Below are 19,490 nucleotides of genomic sequence, written 5' to 3'. Positions count from 1 at the left end.
CTAGTCACACCACTCTGACCGTGGTGCTTTGGCCCTGGTAGTAGCAAGAATAGTGGCATCTAGAGAGCCCTGGGGGGCTCGGGCAGCAGCAGGGGCAGGCTGGAGCCCTAGCCCAATGGCAGCAGGAGTCACCAGAGAAGGGACCTTCCCTGGTCCAGCAAATTCTCTCGTTTGGGACCAGTCAGGCCTCAAGGGTGTCAGATCAGTGAGATCCAACCTGCATATTATTGTGCACGAATTTGCTTAGTCATTGGCTTGGAACACTCTGTGAAACACTCTTGTTTCTTCAGTAGCAAGAAAATTACATTATAATCCATAAAAGCAAATAACTTAAACCAGAACTATAGTGAAAAAGCAGGGGTTTGATTTTTTTTTTTGCAAAACAGTATTATCCATAACGATTTTAATGTCTCTTTTAAAGATGGATGGGCTGAAGCTCCTGCTTACAAAGGGTCTTGGCTCCCCACGGACAGAGGCTACTTGGCATCTTACAGAAAGCCGGCTCCCTGTGTGTATTGGCTCCAGCCTCCCCTCCTCACCCTTTGTGCTGCTGCCTCTCTATCACAGGCAACAGCATGGAGGTGGGGGGCGGGGGAGAGACAAATCTGGTGCTCTTGGAGAGGTTGCTTTTAAACTAGCTCCCCATGGCACCAACTCCTGATCTCCCCGTTGCTGCCTCTGATGCATTTTCTTAGCTACATTGATGATGTTCATGTACTTATGACGTTCAAATCAGAATTTTTCCTTGAATACTTAAAATAGTGACTCCTTAATTTAGCTATAGAAAAAACATTTTTCTCTAAATATTTTACCTTTTTCAAAAATGAAGTGTAATCCCAATTATTTTAAGGGTATTTCATTAATAATAGAACAATATCCAAACATATGTACAACTTGATAATTGTTTGACACATTAAGATACTATTTGGCATTTCAGACACTCTTATAGAATATGTACAGTAAAACTGCATTGGTCCAGCATCTGATGGTCCAGCACCATCAGGAACCTGGAAGTGCTCCGGGCCGCTGGAGCATTGGAGCTGCTCTGCCCCCACCTTCTCTGATTCAGCCGCTGCTGAAACTGACCAGCGTCTGAATTGGGGAAGCCGGGGGCAGAGCAGCTGGAGTCTCTGCCGGTAGGTCCCGTAGCGCTACCCCTTGGTGCTGCGGGACCAACCCAGCAGCACCCCAGGCGTCCCCAAGTCAGCCACTGCTGAAACTGACCAGCGGCTGACTCTGGGAAGCCCGAGGCAGAGCTGCTCTGCCCCGGGCTTCCCGGAGTCAGCCGCTGGTCAGTTTCAGCAGCGGCTGACTTGGAGATGCCTGAGGCAGAGCAGCTGGGGTGCTGCTGGGTTGGTCCAGTAGCGCCGCCCCTTGGCGCTGTGGGACCCCAGCTGCTCTGCCCCATGTGTCCCCAAGAGCAACTGAGGTGCTGCCGGGTTGATCTTGCAGTGCCAGGGGGTGGAACTACCAGACCAACCTGTCAGCACCCCAGCTGCTCTGCCGCAGGCATCTGATTCAGCTTATTCTGAAACTGACCAGCAACGGCTGAATCAGGGACGCCTGGGGCAGAGCCGGACTATCGGAAGGGGGGGCTATGAGGGGTCTGGGGTGGCATCCCCCCCACACCATCCTAGACCCCTCATAGCCCCTCCTCCCGATAGTCCATCATATCTGATAATCCGGTACCCCCTGGGTCCTAAAGGTGTCAGATTATCGGTAGTTTACTGTTCTAACATGAAGTTATTCATAAGTTTAAACTGCAAGTGGCCATAACGTATTCCATTGTCTCATAATATTACATAGAGTTTTGCCATGTCTTAGATATAGTAATTTTAGATGTTTCAAAAGTTCTTCAGATGGCCTATATTTTTAACATATATTCCCTCCCTTCTTCCTACAGAGCTGACAGCTGTTCAACAGGCTATGTCAGATGTAAATCACAGTTACGAAGATTTAGGAGCTTTACTGAAGGAAAATGTTTCAGAACTGGAAAGCATGCTTTCAAAGATTCAAAATGTTCAACAAGAATCAAACTCAGTGATGCAGTGGATACAAAAAATGGATAAGGCTTCTGCAAGCTGGGAAGCAGGCCCGACTGATAGTGAAGCTGTTAGAACACAAGTAGAACAACATAAGGTACTCTGTGTATATGAAGAAAGCTGTCAGTTAAAGACCATCTGAAATTTTAAACAGAATTCCCTATTGAAACTATGCCAGGGGCGAGGGGGCAGTTCATCCTGCTGAATAGCTGATGCCACAATTGAGCCCTATATTAGCACTATTATTTAGAGATTTAGAGATGTAAATCCCATAAATATGCCAAACAAGGACAGAGCAAATATGGCAAAAGGTATGGCTAAAAGTGGAGAAGTGGAATTGCTCATGTCAGAATAATTGCCAATTTAAATAGATGAGGATGTACTAGACCTTCTGATACCCAGGATGATTTTGAGTTTATTTGCTTGCACATAAGACTTAAAGGGCTCTGTCAAACAGAAAGCTGTTTCTGCAACTGCTAGTCCCCACTACAGCTCCACTGATGTCCCATACTGTGAAGCTGCAGAGGGTTACACCACACCAAGGCAGCAGTTTCCTTACAGCCACAATGTCAGACTTGTTAATTTATAAACCATTCCAGATTCCCCCACTAAAATTATTGTGGGAGAATTGCTAAAACAGCAGTTGGCTCCCAGCTCTCCTCAGCATTGGGAACAGATACTTCCTATCTCCTCTCTAACAGTGATAGGCAAGGTAAGAGCGCACATATTTTGTATAAGGGCACACTTAAAGGGAAGAGCTCTCTGCCTCACTGTACAGCTACTAAAAGGGATAATCCTGCCCTGAGTTGTGACTATGAACTTCCAGTATCTTATTGAGGTTGCATTAATATAAATGGAAGCAGAATCTGACCAACTTGTATACTTTTTCAGAATTAATTGGTCAACATAAACATTCATAACTTTGCATCTGGTGACCAGAAATTCCTCAGACTTAAATGATATTCAGCCCTAAAACTCAAACCAAGCTCTGAAAAGAAGTGCTTATTTGTTTTTAAAACCGAATGTCCAGAAATGACAAGCCTTGGACCTTCTTAACACACATATAATTTAAAATGTGTGTGTGCGTGCACGCATGCATGCATGTAGATATATAAGTACTTAGCCTGGATGGAGTCTTTACATTAGCTTCACTGTGCTTTGGACTGGGCCCTATTTAAACAGTTTACTAAACACAGACCTCAGGTTGTCTGTGCTGGCTTGGCCCAGTAGTAAGTAGGGATGTTAAGAAGCAAGCAGGTAATTTGTTAATCATGCAAATTTTTACCAACTACACGGTTTGTTGATAAGGGAAGATGCTCTCTCCTGGCTGACGCTGGTCCGGGTTTTACCTCTGCTGTGGTGTAGTTTAAATGTAGTAAGAACCAGGTAGGCTTTTAGATACTAAAAATGGCACCGCAGCCCTTACTCCAGCTACGCCATGGGATGAGCTACGTGGTAGGCAGCAGACAGCTTCCCCATGTGCTGGGACTGGAGCCAGGCCACGGTGCAGCTGCTCCTGGGCCAGGGACATGGTACTAAATATAGCACCGCAGCCCTGGCTACAGCCCTGGCACACAGGACAGCCACCCACCATGCTGCTCTACCCGGCAGGTGCAGGTGACAAGATGGCAGAAGGTGAGGGAATGGGCAGGAGGAGAGGTAAGGAGAGGAGAGGAAGGGGCTTATGCTGAGGGCAAAGACAGGAGAAGAAAGGTGAAGGCACCAAGGGGCAGGGTGCAGGAGAGACAAATGCCAGGAGGCCAAGAGGAGACAGTGAGGGGAAAGGGCAGGAGGAGTGGATGGGGGGAGGGGGAAGGATGGGAAGGTGTCAGTGGAGGTGGGAGAGGGGAGGGGACAGGGTGATTCTGGGAGAGAAATGGGGAGGGAAAATGGGGGGCAAGAAGAAGGAAGAAAAGAGGGGAGAAAGGGGTGCCGAGAGAAGAGGGGTTGAAAGGAGGGGTGGGTAAGAGGAAGGTGGGGGATGGAGCAAGTAATATGTGAGGGCACAGAGGGGCATGAGGAGAACTGGGGCAGAGGGTGGTGAGGGGGTGGGCACCAGGGGCAGGTGTTGGGAAGGCAGGGGCCGTGAGGGAAAGAGGAGGCACCAGGTGAGTGCAGGGGGTAAGGCAAGGTGCCAGGGAGATTGTGGGGGTGAAGCAGAAGAGCAGACAGGTGGAGGGGAGAGGAAGGGGGAATAGACATCAGAGAGCAGAGGAGAGAGGCGGGGCAGGTGCATAGAAGGAGAAGGAATGGAGAGGTGGGCTAGAGGAGGGGTGGTCACAAGGGGGAAGGGAAGGGCAGGTGCGGGGGTCAGAGAGGATGGGGAGGAGGGCAGATCCTACGAGGTCTGAGGGGAGTGAAAAGGGCAGGAGCCAGGACAGCAGAGGAGGGTTGAGGGGTGGGGGGCACATGGGGCGAGCAGAAGGTGGGAGACATGGCAGCACAAGGAAAAAGGGAGAGGTTCATACCTTGGGTGCCACGGTGGCACACTTCTGAACAAGCACACATGACCTCAATATTGGTGCACAAAACAAAACTCACTCCACTCATGAATGGAAAATCTTATAGGGAACACTGAACCTAACCCACATTAATGTAGATTTCTTCATTTTATGTTTCATTTAGTGCAATTAGGTAAACAACATTTTTCACTACGGGTATGTCTACCCTACCACCCTAGTTCGAACTAGGTGGTTAATGTAGGCATTTGAAGTTGCAAATGAAGCCTGGGATATTTAAATCCCGGGCTTCATTTGCAACTTCGGTTGCCTAAATTAACCACCCTAGTTCGAACTAGGGTGGTAGTGTAGACATACCCTATAATACAACATTTTGGCTTTTATAGAGAATTCATACTAGAGCCCTTCCCCCTCTTTGTGATAAGATTACTCATTTTGTCATCTATAGGGGTATGTCTACACTACCCCGCTAGTTCGAACTAGCGGGGTAATGTAGGCATACCGCACTTGCAAATGAAGCCCGGGATTTGAATTTCCCGGGCTTCATTTGCATAAGCGGGGAGCCGCCATTTTTAAATCCCCGCTGGTTCGAACCCCATGCAGCGCGGCTACACGGGGCTCGAACTAGGTAGTTCGGACTAGGGTGCCTATTCCGAACTACCGGTACACCTCATTTCACGAGGAGTAACGGTAGTTCGGAATAGGAACCTAGTCCGAACTACCTAGTTCGAGCCCCGTGTAGCTGCGCTGCACGGGGTTCGAACCAGCGGGGATTTAAAAATGGCGGCTCCCCGCTTATGCAAATGAAGCCCGGGAAATTCAAATCCCGGGCTTCATTTGCAAGTGCGGTATGCCTACATTACCCTCCTAGTTCGAACTAGGAGGGTAGTGTAGACATACCCTAGGAGATCTTGTGGGGTTTTTGGTGGAGGGAAGCAGGACTTGTTCCAACTAGGAAGTTTGTATCATGAGCTTTGAAGAACCAATTTGATATGGGTTCTCCTCATTCCTATGTCCTCTGCCACTGTTATTATTAGGAATTATATAGCAGTGCACTCCTTTGAAAAAAAAAAGTAAAACGGCTTGTTGCTGTATATATGTCCAATCTTTATAAAGTTCTTTGAGACTTGAAAAGCACTGTGTTAAATACTAGATATTATTGTGAGGATTTGCGTGTTTCTCATATTTTGGAATTAAATATCTGTTCAATTGTTTTTGTTTTCCACTTACTTAAGTTTATTATTTTACTTTGTAGCTATTTGAATCAGAATTGAAGCAAAATGAAAATAAAATACAGGAGCTGAAGGACAAAGTGACAGAACTGTTGGAGAAGAATCCCGATTCTCCTGAGGCACCCAAATGGAAACAGATGTTAGATAAAATAGGTACTGCAATGTACCAGCATTAGGGCTTAGATTAATTTTGAACTTCCTACATTTTTAATTATTTCCTCATACTACCAGTCACTAGAATTTTGAATTATCTTGCATCTTTTCTCGTAAACTATGGGACAAAATTCTACTTTTTGAATTTTAATATGTACTTTCTGTACAACAGTACAAATCTAGAGTCTGAAATCAGTGAATTTTATCTGGATTTACCCCAGTTTAACAGAGAGCAGAATTTGACCCCCTGTTTTCAGAGGTTTTATAATTCATCCATTTCAAATTGTGTGAGGGTAAGCTTGAAGGCAGTTGTTGGTGCATATACAGATATGTTTTGTAAGGATATGAAAAAATAACTAAGATCAGTTTCTAGAGCATTGATATAATACACAGAGCATTTGGAGCTTTTTTAATGCCTTCTATCAGGCTGTTTTTCCATACTCTCGCGGGCTTTTGTAATGTATTGTTTTTAGTGTATGCTTGCCATTTTCTTCAGCTAATTGTAAATTTCCTCCCCCTCCAGAATGGCAATTTCCACTTTTGGACCATAGCTAGTACTAGTAGTAGTAATAATAATAATAGTATTCACTATGCAATTTTCATATTTTTTAAAAATGGATTTTTTATATTTTAAAATAAAGTTTAGTTTTGCGGTCATTCATTGATATTAATATACATTTCTCTAACTTCAGTTAGTTTAGAAAAATTATGAAGGAGCTCAGAAGAAGTCCAAGGACTATATGATTAGAAAGAGAATTAAAGCAACACTAGCAGGGCCGACAGAGAAGTGACACAGTAAGAAGGTGGAGCAAAGGCATTTCAGATTGGCAAACAAGACGTTAAAGAGGAGAAACACACAGTAGATTTGAGTGACTACACAAGGAGCATAAGAAGAATCCAAAGAAAACAAGGAGTAAATAAAACGATAGAGCCAAATGAGGAAACCTTGAAAGAATCAGAGCTACACAAGAGAGGATAGACAGAAAGAGCTGGAGTGGGATAGAAATTGCTTACGGGAGCAGAGAGAGGAGCAGGCATAGAGGAATTTATGTAACACAGAACTGAACCTAGTGATAGCAGTAAAACTATGCTGTTTCACACCAACTGATTTGGTCCAGCTACTGATTTGGTCCATTTTTAGTTTTTATTCATTAATTTTAGAAGCATTTTTATAACTTTCTTATACCTTATTTTATCAGCATCTTAAAGACAAACAAAACATGTAGATGGTATCATGAGCTTTTGTGGGTACAACGTTGTGGGTATCATAAGCTTTTTGTGGGTATAAACATTATCACTACTTTATGATAGATTCCAAATGGAAGGAACTCAATCAGGTTACAGCTGACAGACGACAAAATCTCGAAGAGTCCTCAAATTACCTGACCCAGTTCCAGACGACAGAAGCTCAATTAAAGCAGTGGCTTCTAGAGAAGGAGCTCATGGTCAGTGTGCTTGGACCACTGTCCATTGACCCAAATATGCTGAATACACAGAAGCAGCAGGTCCAGGTGAGTTTGTTGATAGTATATGTTATAACATGTTCTGATCCCTTTGCTAAGGTGCTATTCATTTGAACTTAGTGTGCAGCACAATCAGCAGAAATTGGCTATGAGTTTATCAGAAAACATAACTAATTTATTTCAGATGGTTATAGTATTCATAAGTACAGACACACAAACAACAAATAAAAATAACCCAAAGAAAGATCAAAAGATCTAAAAAATGTTCAGAACATATCCCTAAGGAGATACCAGATAATACTGAGCCTCAAGTAAATGATTCTATTTCAACCATTCTGTGGTTTATCCATATTCTTGTGAAACTGTCTTTTGAAGTTGTATTAATTTGAGCATGTAAGAAGCTAATAACTTTTAATGACTAGTTCTCTCACAACATTTATACTATTTAGAAAATGTTCTTTTGAGGATTTGCCCCTTTAATTATGCCAGTAGCTAATAAAAATTTGAAAACAAGTAAAATGCAGGGTTGAGAAAAGGAAGTTGTAAATTACAGACTGCGAAACAAAGAAGTAAGAGAAAATAAAGGGAAAATCCTGACTGAATACACCAGTAAAAAGAAATCAAATCCTGAATATACCAGTAAAAAGAAATCAAAGTTAAACCAGACCAGGTAAAAGAAGTTAGGAATTTTGGTTATAAACATTTCTCTTCCTGAGAGTTGATCTAACCTGTGAGAAGATGCTATAGTCCTGTTTGGCACAAAAAATGATTGAAACTAACATTGTCCATATCGTTTATGAGGTGATTAGAAGAAAGTATAAAAAATGAACTTTGTTGCAGTACGTGTATAAAAATGATTTAATGTTTGTCTGTAAGCAAACAAAAAATTAAAAATCTAAATAGCTAGCATGAGATTATCAGGTATCACTTAACAGTCATTAAAAATGCCTTTTTTAAAATAACTTAAAAGTGACTAAAAAAGTTAAGGCTTTTAAAAGGAAAGTTTTGCAATATTCTGTAAAAATGAAACTGTCATGTACATCCCTTCTGTAAACACTTTGACTTATTGTCAAAAAAGTTAACACTGAGAGCTAGCGATATAAACATCAATAATTCTTACAATATACATTCAGTACTTCTTTGAATCCACCCAAATGTTATTTTGGTGCTAAAATAATATATTACAGAATTATGTCACTATACACCTCTTTTGATGTTAGCTCTGAGAATAAATTTCAAAACTGCCTGGGCAAGAAATCACTTTTTGAAACAAAATGCTGATTTTTTACTTGGTACTATTTACTTGATTATTTTACTTTTATATTATGAAAATTCAGTGTTTGTATCTGCTGATTGAATTCCCATTTAGTAAAGAAGTATACTATGAAAATGTGCCTTATTTTTTTTCTCTGTAACGACAAAATTGGCAGTCCAAATAGTTCCCTTGATGCAATATGTGTAAAACAACACTTGAATGGTGTGTATTAGAAATTAATTCACTTGCTCCTGATATTGGGAGACTGGTATGGCTTAATAATTCTTAATAACTACTGCTTGGTTGGAGAGGTATTTACTTAAAAATGTTATGAAATTAATGAATCTTTATTTATTCCCTCCTTAGATTCTGCTTAAAGAGTTTGATACCAGAAAGCCTCAGTATGAACAGTTAACCATAGCTGTTCAGGGGATACTGAAGAGACCAGGTGAACATCCCCCTTCTCATGAAATTGTGAAAAAGCAACTGGCAGCTGTGGCACAAAAGTGGGACGGTCTAACAGGACAACTGAGTGACAGATGTGGTCAAATTGACCATGCCATTGTCAAAAGCAAAGAGTATCAAAGCCTTCTGAGAAGCCTGTCAGATAAGCTAAGTGCTTTGGATAATAAACTAAGCAGCAACCTGGCTGTGAGCACACACCCTGATGCTATGAAACAACAATTGGAAATGGCTAGAGAAGTGAAGCAGGAAATAGAAGAGGAAATGAAAAATATAAAAGTGGCTCAGGCCCTTTGTGAGGAGCTGTCAGCACTGGTTGGAGAAGAGTACTTGAAAGCGGAACTTACTAGGCAATTGGAAGGCATCTTAAAACCATTTATGGATATTGAACAGAAAGCAGGTTAGTATTAAAAACAAGGGGGAAAGGTAATGTACAAATAGAGCAAAGCACTAATTATTAAAGTTCTCTGGTCCTTTTAAAAATATCTTGTGTTTATCAAAATGTGCCTGAGCCATAGTCCTAAATACTATCAGCTGCCTAGTGTTGGGGATCCAATCTTAGTAGCTAGTCCCTGTGTCTATAACAAAAGACAGGACTATGTAGCACTTTAGAGACTAACAAGATGGTTTATTAGGTGATGAGCTTTTGTGGGCCAGACCCACTTCCTCAGATCAATATGTGGAAGAAAATCTGTGGGTCTGGCCCACAAAAGCTCATCACCTAATAAACCATTCTGTTAGTCTTTAAAGTGCTACATAGTCCTGTCTTTTGTTTTAGCTACACCAGACTGCATCTCTATCCCTGTCACTATAAGAATCTAAAACCATACCCCAGGTCTTCAGGGACGGAACTGAAATGCAGGGGAACCAATAGTGGTATTTTTAAAATCTCAACCTGCAAACCCAGCTTCCCTGCCAGAATGACAGTAAATTTTGCATATATTCAGAATATTAGCCCAACACAAATTATGCTACAGTTAAATGTAAGTCAATACAGAAGAAACGGGGTAATATGTAATGCCCTGTATACCAGAAGTCCAGCTATATGATCTAATGGTCCTTACTGGCCTTTAACTCTGAATCATGATCATTGATGAGGCTTAAATATCTTGCTGGATTTTTATGGGCTCCTTAGCTTGGCTCTCTTATGGTGGCAGGCTTTATTACCATGGTTGGCTCTGCAGAAATCCTTCCTTCTTGGTGGCCTCAATCCCCTGTTGAGACTCACTCATCTTGTTTTTTTCTGCTAAAGAGACATTTTTTTATCTTATACATATTGTCTGAAATATTACTCTCTGTGTTAAGTAGGAATTTCTAATGAAAAATGAAGCATAATAAAATTAATTGGGCAAACTACAATAAACATATATTACTCAGAACAAAAATATTTTCCTTTGGTTAGAAATTACCATAATTTTGGTCAGTAGCTAGTTGTAAAAATGACACTGTATATCGTGTCTTGCAGGCAATCATGTTCAGCAACTTCAATCAGCATATGCTACTTCTCATCAGTTCCAGCAAATGTCTAAGGACTTTCAGACGTGGCTGGACAAAAAGAAGGAAGAACTGAACCAGGGTCACCCTATTTCAGCCAAGCTTGATATCTTGCAGTCATTAATTGGAGAGCAGAAAGATTTTAAGCAGACCTTGTCTGACCAGATTAGTTCCTATGAAAAAATTGTTGCAGAAGGTGAAAGTCTCCTACAGAAGACTCAAGGAGTTGACAGAGCAGAATTGCAGTCTCAGCTGGGCCTGGTCAAAAGTAACTGGGATGAAATAAATAAGCAAGCAAGAGAAAGGCAAGATAAGTTAAATGATTGCCTGGAAAAAGCCCTCATTTACAAACAGCATGTAGAACACCTGCAGCCCTGGTTAGAGAAATACCAAAATAGCCTGTCTGAAGTAAGGATTGTCATAGATCCTGTTGAAATAGAGAATTCTATTGCTCAGGTGAAGGCCTGGCAAAAGGATTTGGACAAACACCATGGCATGGTGGAATCATTAAATAATGCAGCTGACAGTTTGCTCAATGCCAGTCAAACAGATAAAGAAAGCATTACAGAAGAGAAAGTGGCTTTGAACCAGAAAGTGGATATGGTCACAGAACAATTACATAGTAAGAGAGAGTCCTTGGAAAACATGGCACGAAGGCTGAAAGAGTTTCAGGAATCATCCAGGGAAACCCAGGGGCAACTTAAAAGTGCTAAAGAGCAGCTGGAAGCTCATGATGCTCTTGGACCCCAGGCTTGCAGTAACAAACACTTGACAATGTTGCAGAGCCAGCAGAAAACACTTCAGACTTTAAAGCCTCATGTGGACTTGGCAACAAAACTTGCCCAGGAACTGGTGGTAGAAGCTTCTGATTCAAAAGGTGTTTCTGACCTCTTGTTGCAAGCTGACTCTTTAAAGCAAGACTACAATACGGTCAGACAGCAGGTTGAAGACAAGTGTTCGTTCTTAGAGACCAAACTTCAGGGAATTGGTCATTTCCAAAACAACATCAGAGAGATGTTTTCTCAGTTTGCAGAGTTTGATGATGAGCTCGATAGCATGGGTCCAGCAGGAAGAGATCTAGACACTCTGCGGTTACAAAGAGAGGATATCAAAAATTTCCTCAAAAAGCTGGAAGATCTTATAACAAGTAACGAAAATGCCAATAAAACCTGTAAAATGATGTTAGCCACTGAAGCTTCTCCTGATCTTGTTGGTATAAAAAGGGACTTAGAGGCTTTAAGTAAACAATGCAATAAGTTACTGGACAGAGCAAAAGCCAGAGAGGAACAAGTGGAAGGAACTATTAGTCGTATTGAAGAGTTTTATAGTAAATTAAAAGAATTGTCCTGTTTGCTTGGGGGAGCTGAAGAACATGAAGAGTCTCAAGGTACTGTTGGAATGGAAACAGACATTATTAATCAACAGCTGAATATATTCAAGGTAGGAAGGACCTTTCTTATAGAATACTGTACTGCAAAACAATTTCTGAATGGAACACTCTATAATCCTTGGATTCCATGTTGTGAATGGGGTTGTTTTAAGATGGGCACTTGAAGGAGAAATACTTCTACTGTATATCAGTCCCATCACTGTGCTCCAGAGCTGCTGTTTCTGTCCTTCCTCTTGCTAAACTCTCATTGCCCTGCAGCCCAGTTTACCATTCCCGCATTCCAGCTCCTGTTTTTCCTGATCTGTTCTTTCTCCAGGCTCCTGTGAGCCTCATAGTCCTTATTTCCCTTCCCACACAACCCACCTACCTCACCTCTCTAAGAGGCTTTTTCTTACTGACCTCCACACAGTCTCCAGGAAAGTGCTTCACTAGATTTGTCCATATACCACAGAGACCTTTTTTCTTCCTTATAGCTGCAGTTAGCTCAACTCCTGCAAACGTGTGTGCTTAGCTTTACTGTCAAGAGATGTCCCATCACTTCAGTGGAACTTGTCACAGTAGTGCAATCGACCACATGCATACGTGCTTGCAGGATCAGAGCCCTAGTTTCTTCCTCCTCTTACTCTGACATTTGTTCCACAGTTCCATCCTTTCATTCTAACTGACCCCCACCATCTCTCCATTGATATCCCTTTCTCTTTCCTTTTTAATTTGCAAATCACATCCACCATTCTAGCCAGTCCTAAATTGGAATCTTGTGTAAATTAATTCAGGAAATGTTATTACAATCTCATGTTCTTCATATATCACATAAAATTAGTGTGTTTATCTTGGAACCTTATCTAAAATATCTGAAATATCCTTCTCCCTGCTGCGTGTAGTTATACTATGTACTGTTTGGTGCTGTTGTCCAGGGCCGGTAAAACTCTATTTCAGGGATGTTCTATGTATATAACCTATGAAGTGCTTTGTGATGAAAGGTGGTTTATACATTATTTATTTATTTGTTTGTTTGTTTATTTATTTATTTATTCATTCAACTTTACAAATGATATTTCAACACTCAAGTAATTGGATAAAAGTGGGCACCCTTGGAAAAACCTGGCTATAGAACATTTTATAAACAACTGTTTTTAAAATATCATATATTTTCTAACAACAGTGTGGCAACATGCCAAAGTTTCTCTTAAGCTTTGCAACATATGATTTCAAATTCAATTCAATATTGACTCCAAAGTTTGTATAGCTTAGGCTAGCCTTACTTACTCTAGTTTACTTTATCATAAAACAGTCCTTCCTCACGTGAATTAATTTGTATTCTAAAAAAAGAGGATTAGAGATGAAGAAAAGCAGTTGTATACTTTTCCCAGCAGAGGGTGCTTTTTTGCTTGTTTGGGCTGAATCATTGTGTCAGGATATGAAACTGGATTCATTATACATGCACAGTCTGAGTGTTCCAGTTTCACTGCTGAATTACTTTATCTTCTGTAAATTATGCTGCTCTTTTAAAATGCATAAATGCATACAAAAGTGTTGAAATACTAGTTATATTATGAACACATTCTATTAGATTGTTGAGATTAAAATAGAATGCAACTTGGTACTGACCAGTATACATCAATTTAGAAACAGAAACCAATTGCTTCTTTTTGAACAATGTTAGAAAAGCACTTGGAAAACAATAAGCAAAATGATTATGCTGTGATTTCAGTTGTTTATATTGGCACAATTGAATTGTGATTGGTGATATTTCCATATCTCTGCTACTTGCCAGAGTGGTAGCCATTTAAGTGTAATTCTCTTTAACCACAAAAAGTTTACACCCTGTGGTAGATTTTTAAACAAGCAGAGCCCTCATGTGGAGGCAGCCTGACTACTGCAGAAATAAGGGAGCTAGAAAATAGTACTCCGGGTTCGTCTCTTATATTCTTATATGCCTTGTCTCAGTATTAATTGTCTGCACCAGTGAGCTCAATATCCTTACAGTGGAACAGCAGATATCCTTGTAGAATAACATAGCAGCCTTGGATCATCGTATAGTTGCTCTTGCTGAGCTGCCCGATAGGCACAAACAGGGGCGGATATAGGTCAGGGCGAGCAGGGCGGCCGCCCCGACCCATTTTCGCGATCGGGGCTTTTTTGCGGAAAACAAATCTGAGCTGTCTACATTGGCCCTTTTGCGCAAAAGGGACTTTTGCCTGAACGGGAGCAGAATAGTATTTCCGCAAGAAGCACTGATTTCTTACAGTAGGAAGTCAGTGCTTTTGCGGAAATTCAAGCGGCCAGTGTAGATAGCTGGCAAGTGTTTCCGGAAAAGCCACTTGGGGGATTTCTAAATGTCTTGTCCTTTCTGCAAGCTCCTTTGCACTGCTGGTGGGGTTACACATATACATTTTGAATAGGAACTGGGAAGCTGTTGAGCTTGGTGTTCAAGGCAAGACCTTCTGGTGCCATTCTGGGGCTACAGGAAGAAGCAGGAACAAGAAATATCTATGCTGCTATCAGGAAGAAGCCCTTTGAGCCTGGAGATTTCTATTCTGCTCCTGTAAGCTCCTCCTGAATGCCAATATTGCTATTTTCGTGGAAGGGAGACCTATGGGTCCAGTGCCCCTGGTCTGACTCTGTCTGATGAGAGGGGAAGCAGGGTTGGAAGCAACTGACTGGGCAGAGTAGGGTTAGAGATATGGCCATCTCCCAGCACTTTCACACCTGGTAATATTTAGGACTACCACTTGGGCTATGTAAGCTGCACCATGTCAGTTGATGTTACACTTGGTTATCCTCAGCATGCTTCTATAGGGCTGTACTTCTTGACTCAACAGTCCATAGCAGAATGGCTCCAGCAGCAGCTGCTTTGAATGGGAGTGCAGTTTCATGCACATCCACATCTTGTCACCTCCTGTTAAGTGCAACTGTGGCTGCAAAACCAGTCTCCTTCTTTATGACTTTAGCTTCTGTGGTCTAAAATAAATTTGCTTCTGGGTGGATAGACTCATTCACACAGTCTCCTTAAGCTCTTGATGGAAGAATCTTACAGAATGGGCCAAAAGGTGTTTTTTTGTGGTTTGGCCAACTTTTGCAAGCAAAGAATAGAGCTCTGTGATACTTTCTAGTATCTGGTGTTAAAATTCACAATTGTTAAAGAAGAATTTATATTTGAAGTTATTTATTGTATTTGTATTTCCTCTGCTTGTTTCAGTCACTGTGTAGTGTGACATCCAAAGTGGATGCCACCAATTTTAACTGACACTAGCAAATGGAAGCATGGCTTGCATTAACTTGAAATCCTGTGGTTTATTGCTTAGTTTTAATATGAAAAGTTGTCATTTTGGGGGAAAGATATGCTTTTTGTATAGCAATTGTGTAAAGTCTACAGCAGTTCGATCAGAATAGTTGTTTCACAGAATAAGACAGGAGAGAATTTTGGAATCATATCAGTGTAACTAGGATCAGAATTTGGCCTGTGGCTGCAAAACAGGCAAAACAAAAAACAAAACAAAAAAGCACCCACCTTTGTTGGTATTCAAAGAAAAGTGATTTGAAAAGCAACAACAAATAATTTGGTGTTCCTGTTCAAAGCTGTTTTATTACAGTAGCTAGCATTTTGTGGTTTTTTGGCATTAGTTTTGTTCAGATTTGAAACAGATTTTTGTTTTCAAATGAAGTATACAATGAGTGAGTGGATCTGAAATAAGAGGGGAATTCCAGTAGCTGGACTTGTTCTATTTAGTTACACTGATTCTACTTTCTGTTTTCTTTAAAAACAAAACAAGAAAACTTTAGATGTGAGCCTTAACCAGTCTCCTGGATCTGGAATCACCCAGAACTTCTAGCACTTAAAGCACAAAAAATAAAAAAGCTCATTCAGAAAACTGTTAAATTATTACAGTTCTTGAAATCTTTGCAAAATGCTTCATTAACTTCATTAACAAGCCTTCCCTGTTTTCCATTGGAAATATATAAAATTGTTTTCAGCTTTCATCACTGGATGTTTTTTCCCTTCTGTTCACTGTTCCCCAGAACAATAGTACAGGCAGTCCCCGGGTTACGTACAAGATAGGGACTGTAGGTTTGTTCTTAAGTTGAATCTGTATGTAAGTCGGAACTGGTGTCAGCCGCTGCTGAAACTGATCAGTTTCAACCGCGGCTGAATCTGGATGCCAGTTCTGACTTGCATACAGGCCAGGGAGACGGGGAGCAAAGCCGCTGAGCACACCCGCAGCGGGACAGCCCAGCAGACCAGGGACACCAGAACAAAGCCGCCGCCTGAGCGGCTTTGCTCGTTTTACCGGGAGCAAAGCCGCCCAGGCGGCGGCTTTGCTCGGGTGTCCCTGGTCTGCTGGGGGGGGGGGGGGTCCAGCAGCTTTGCTGGACCCCCCCCCCCCCCCCAGCAGACCAGGGGGACAGGAGCAAAGCCGCCCAGGCGGCGGGAGTCCCGCTGCCTCGGCGGCTTTGCTCCGGGGCAAACGAGCAAAGCTGCCCAGGCAGCGGGACTCCCGCCGCCTGGGCGGCTTTGCTTGGGTGTCCCTGGTGTGCTGGGGGGATCCAGCAGCTTTGCTGGACCCCCCCAGCAGACCAGGGAGACTGGGAGAAACTTTTCTCGCCCCAGAGGACACGGGTGGCGACCCGCCGCCCGTGAGCTCCGGGGCGAAAAAAGCCCCGTTCGTAAGTGCGGATCCGACATAAGTCGTAGGATCCGACATAAGTCGCGTAAGTCGGGGACTGCCTGTAGTTGCAACTCTTAAAGATTTTCCTTCATATTTGTACAGTGCCTAGAAAATAATGGTTTCTAATTGAACTTCATAGGAATCTTAACCTTGCTGAATATTCTGGTTGATGAGCTTGAACTAAGAATTTAATTGGTTTATGCTTGTTGCGTCGACAGGGTCTTCTGACTATTACACTTGAAGCAAAATGGTGTTTACTCAACCATCTGAGGTTTAAATTCTGTTTTTTTTTTTCATGTACTGATTTGCAAATATTGCATAAAACATCGTAGATTCTTTCATGAGGTTAACCTCTATTTATAACATGTGGCAAACAGAGAAAAAAAGGTATATAGTTGTAGTTTGATTACTAATTCATTTTTTAAGAAACAACAGGAAAAAGGTACTAAAACTTATGAATGTAGCATCAGATTATTAAAAAATGGTCTTCATTTTATCGATCAAAAATGGGAACGCCTTTTAAAAAACGCTCACAAAAGTGTTCCTATTTTTTTATTCAAAATTTGGAAATTTTAGACCTAGTCCTGGCTTTTTATTCAGTGAGATTTTGAATTCAGTGAGATTTTGTTTGTGATTGGTTTGGGTGAAGAATACATGATAGGAGCTCAGAAGAGTATCTAACCTTAACAATTCTAGTTATATTTTTCTCATTTAGAGATACCTGAGACATCAGTCTCAAGATTGGCATAGTTTAATATGTCAAGGGATTTTTTGGGCACTGGAAACCTTATTTTTTGTAATAGCTGTACTTACTAAGAAAAGGCAAAATGCATGAGAGAAACAAAACAGAATTTATTTCATGACCCTTTACTTTTTGGTATGTAGTTGAGCGTACACATTATCTTGACATGACATTTTTTTCTTGTGTTTTAAAACATCCTAATTTAAAAAAAATGTATGTAGTGTTTTTGTTTCCTATTCGCTGCAATTTTAAAAAAACACTTTGGTAGATTTTTATTCAGTAGTGCATTGTTAAATTTTAATACCAAATACCATATGCTGCCCTTAACCTTTGATCAGAACACTCACTAAAATTAATACCATACATCAAGAGCAGTACAGGGCCTGGGCCAATACTAATATGCAAATTAGTGCTAATGAAGAAACAGCTTGTATATAACATCTTTAATCAGCATGTTATGTGCCAGTCTTCAGCCTCTTTAGATTTTTATTTGTTTTAAATTGACACTGTCAGGTAGTTTAGACACAAAATGTAGGATTCCTTTAAAAAGTTTTTATGAATGTGTAGCTTGATTCCGCGCTTTGTTTGTCTGGTTTTATGTCTGTTTACTCTTTGGGAACCAGGGTCCTAATATTAATATAAACATTTTCTTGTTTTTTCAATAGAGACCAGGGTGGTGGGGGTGGGGGTGGTTGTTTGGACTTAAAAGTTTGCCATCTAGTATTTGGAACTCAGACATTGCAATGTTGTGCAACTGGATGAGAGTTGGAAAGTGAAGATGAATAAAAACAAAGCTGACATTGACATTGGTTAATTTCCATTTTCCAGTTTGAATAAAATATAAAACTTATACAGACTAAATAAAGTTAAATTTTAGATTTTATAAAATAATTATTATAATTTCAGATTTTATAATTAAAACAGATAAAGACACAGATAAAGATTTGATTTTTAACATAACAGTATCCCTTTAAAAGATGACAATATTGGGCTGTTTTTCACGATAGAGTGTATTTATAAACTGCATTTCATTACCAGAAATCCTTGAAGAACATAAGAGATTAGATTCCTGATAATTCAACATGCTGCACTGGCTTGTTTTTATATAATTAAACAGAATAGTACTGTTTCTGCATGCTTGAAATATATTCTGGAAGTTTGGTATGTGTGGTGTCAGATTACCTAGTTAAGCTGTCCCTTGTCAGTTTCAACATTCTGAATTAATTAACAGTTTCATTGCGCTTCTAAGCAAATCAGGTCTTCCACAATTAAATAATGCATTCTGATTTACATGATGTCAGCAGCAGCTAGTTTGTTGCAGTTTAATATCTTGAGTCTGGAGGGTCCTCCCACAGTTTCAGAGACAAGGCAAATGGTAAAAGTGAAAAGATGACTGAGTAGTTGAGTCATGTGGGGCAGAAAACATAAGGGGGTAGAGCTAAAAGGTCAGGCACCTTCTAATGCTTGGCCAGAGTAATACTCTGAGAACGAATGGGATAGTAGCAGATGTTGCCTAAAGAATAGAAAGGGTGTTTCTTTAAGCTCAGTGTTGGGAGGATGCCTGTCAGTTCGTAAGAAACCAGGGAGAGCTGGAAAGCTTATCAGCTACGCTGGATGGTACATGCAAACGTTCATTGTTGGATTTCCTTTTATGCCTTCTTCTCTACAGCTGCACTTCGAAATGAAGACAAAACGGTGACCACAGTCTGCCAGCTACAATTTATAGTTAAATCTTGCTGAATTTAAACGAAACATAAATCTGCTGTGCCTTAGGAAAAGAAAGCTTGTAGTTATTCTGCACTGCAGTTGCCTTAAACAGGATAACAACTTTCCAGGAGGATATTTTGAAAACAAATCAGAAAGAGTTACTTTCTACTTAGTTTAAAGGGCTGTTTGGTTGCATTCTCCTGGCTACCAAGAAAACTGTGTCTTCCTATGGAACTTCTGAATACGCCAGAAAGAAGCTTAGTACCAGAAGAAAATAGGCTGCCTTTCAGATTAAGGTTATTTATAGCTATTGCCAAAAAAAAGTAAAGGACTGTTTTACTGATTTTACTCTTCTGGATTTAGCTTATTTTTCCCTGAAGGTTTTCTTTGTGCCTTGGTCTAAACAATACACAGCTACTATGTG

At 40.9% G+C, this 19,490-nt stretch overlaps 1 protein-coding gene across 28 annotated transcripts in view; it reads left to right on the top strand.

Annotated features, from left to right (window-relative positions):
* Window positions 1-19,490, top strand: part of DST (dystonin) — a 466,993-nt gene that overhangs the window by 341,078 nt on the left and 106,425 nt on the right. For all 28 annotated transcript variants that reach the window (XM_006110983.5, XM_025182427.3, XM_075923642.2 and 25 more), the window contains 5 exons: window positions 1,904-2,139; window positions 5,757-5,886; window positions 7,198-7,397; window positions 8,971-9,466; window positions 10,532-12,000. In XM_006110983.5, the coding sequence (XP_006111045.3) occupies window positions 1,904-2,139; window positions 5,757-5,886; window positions 7,198-7,397; window positions 8,971-9,466; window positions 10,532-12,000 (2,531 nt within the window). The remainder of the gene's footprint in view (window positions 1-1,903; window positions 2,140-5,756; window positions 5,887-7,197; window positions 7,398-8,970; window positions 9,467-10,531; window positions 12,001-19,490) is intronic.

This window comes from Pelodiscus sinensis, chromosome 3 (genome assembly GCF_052426305.1).
Source record: "Pelodiscus sinensis isolate ZL-2025 chromosome 3, ASM5242630v1, whole genome shotgun sequence".
Taxonomy (NCBI): Eukaryota; Metazoa; Chordata; order Testudines; family Trionychidae; genus Pelodiscus; species Pelodiscus sinensis.
Note: the sequence above shows the minus strand (reverse complement) of the source record. Positions and strands in the feature narration are given on the sequence as shown.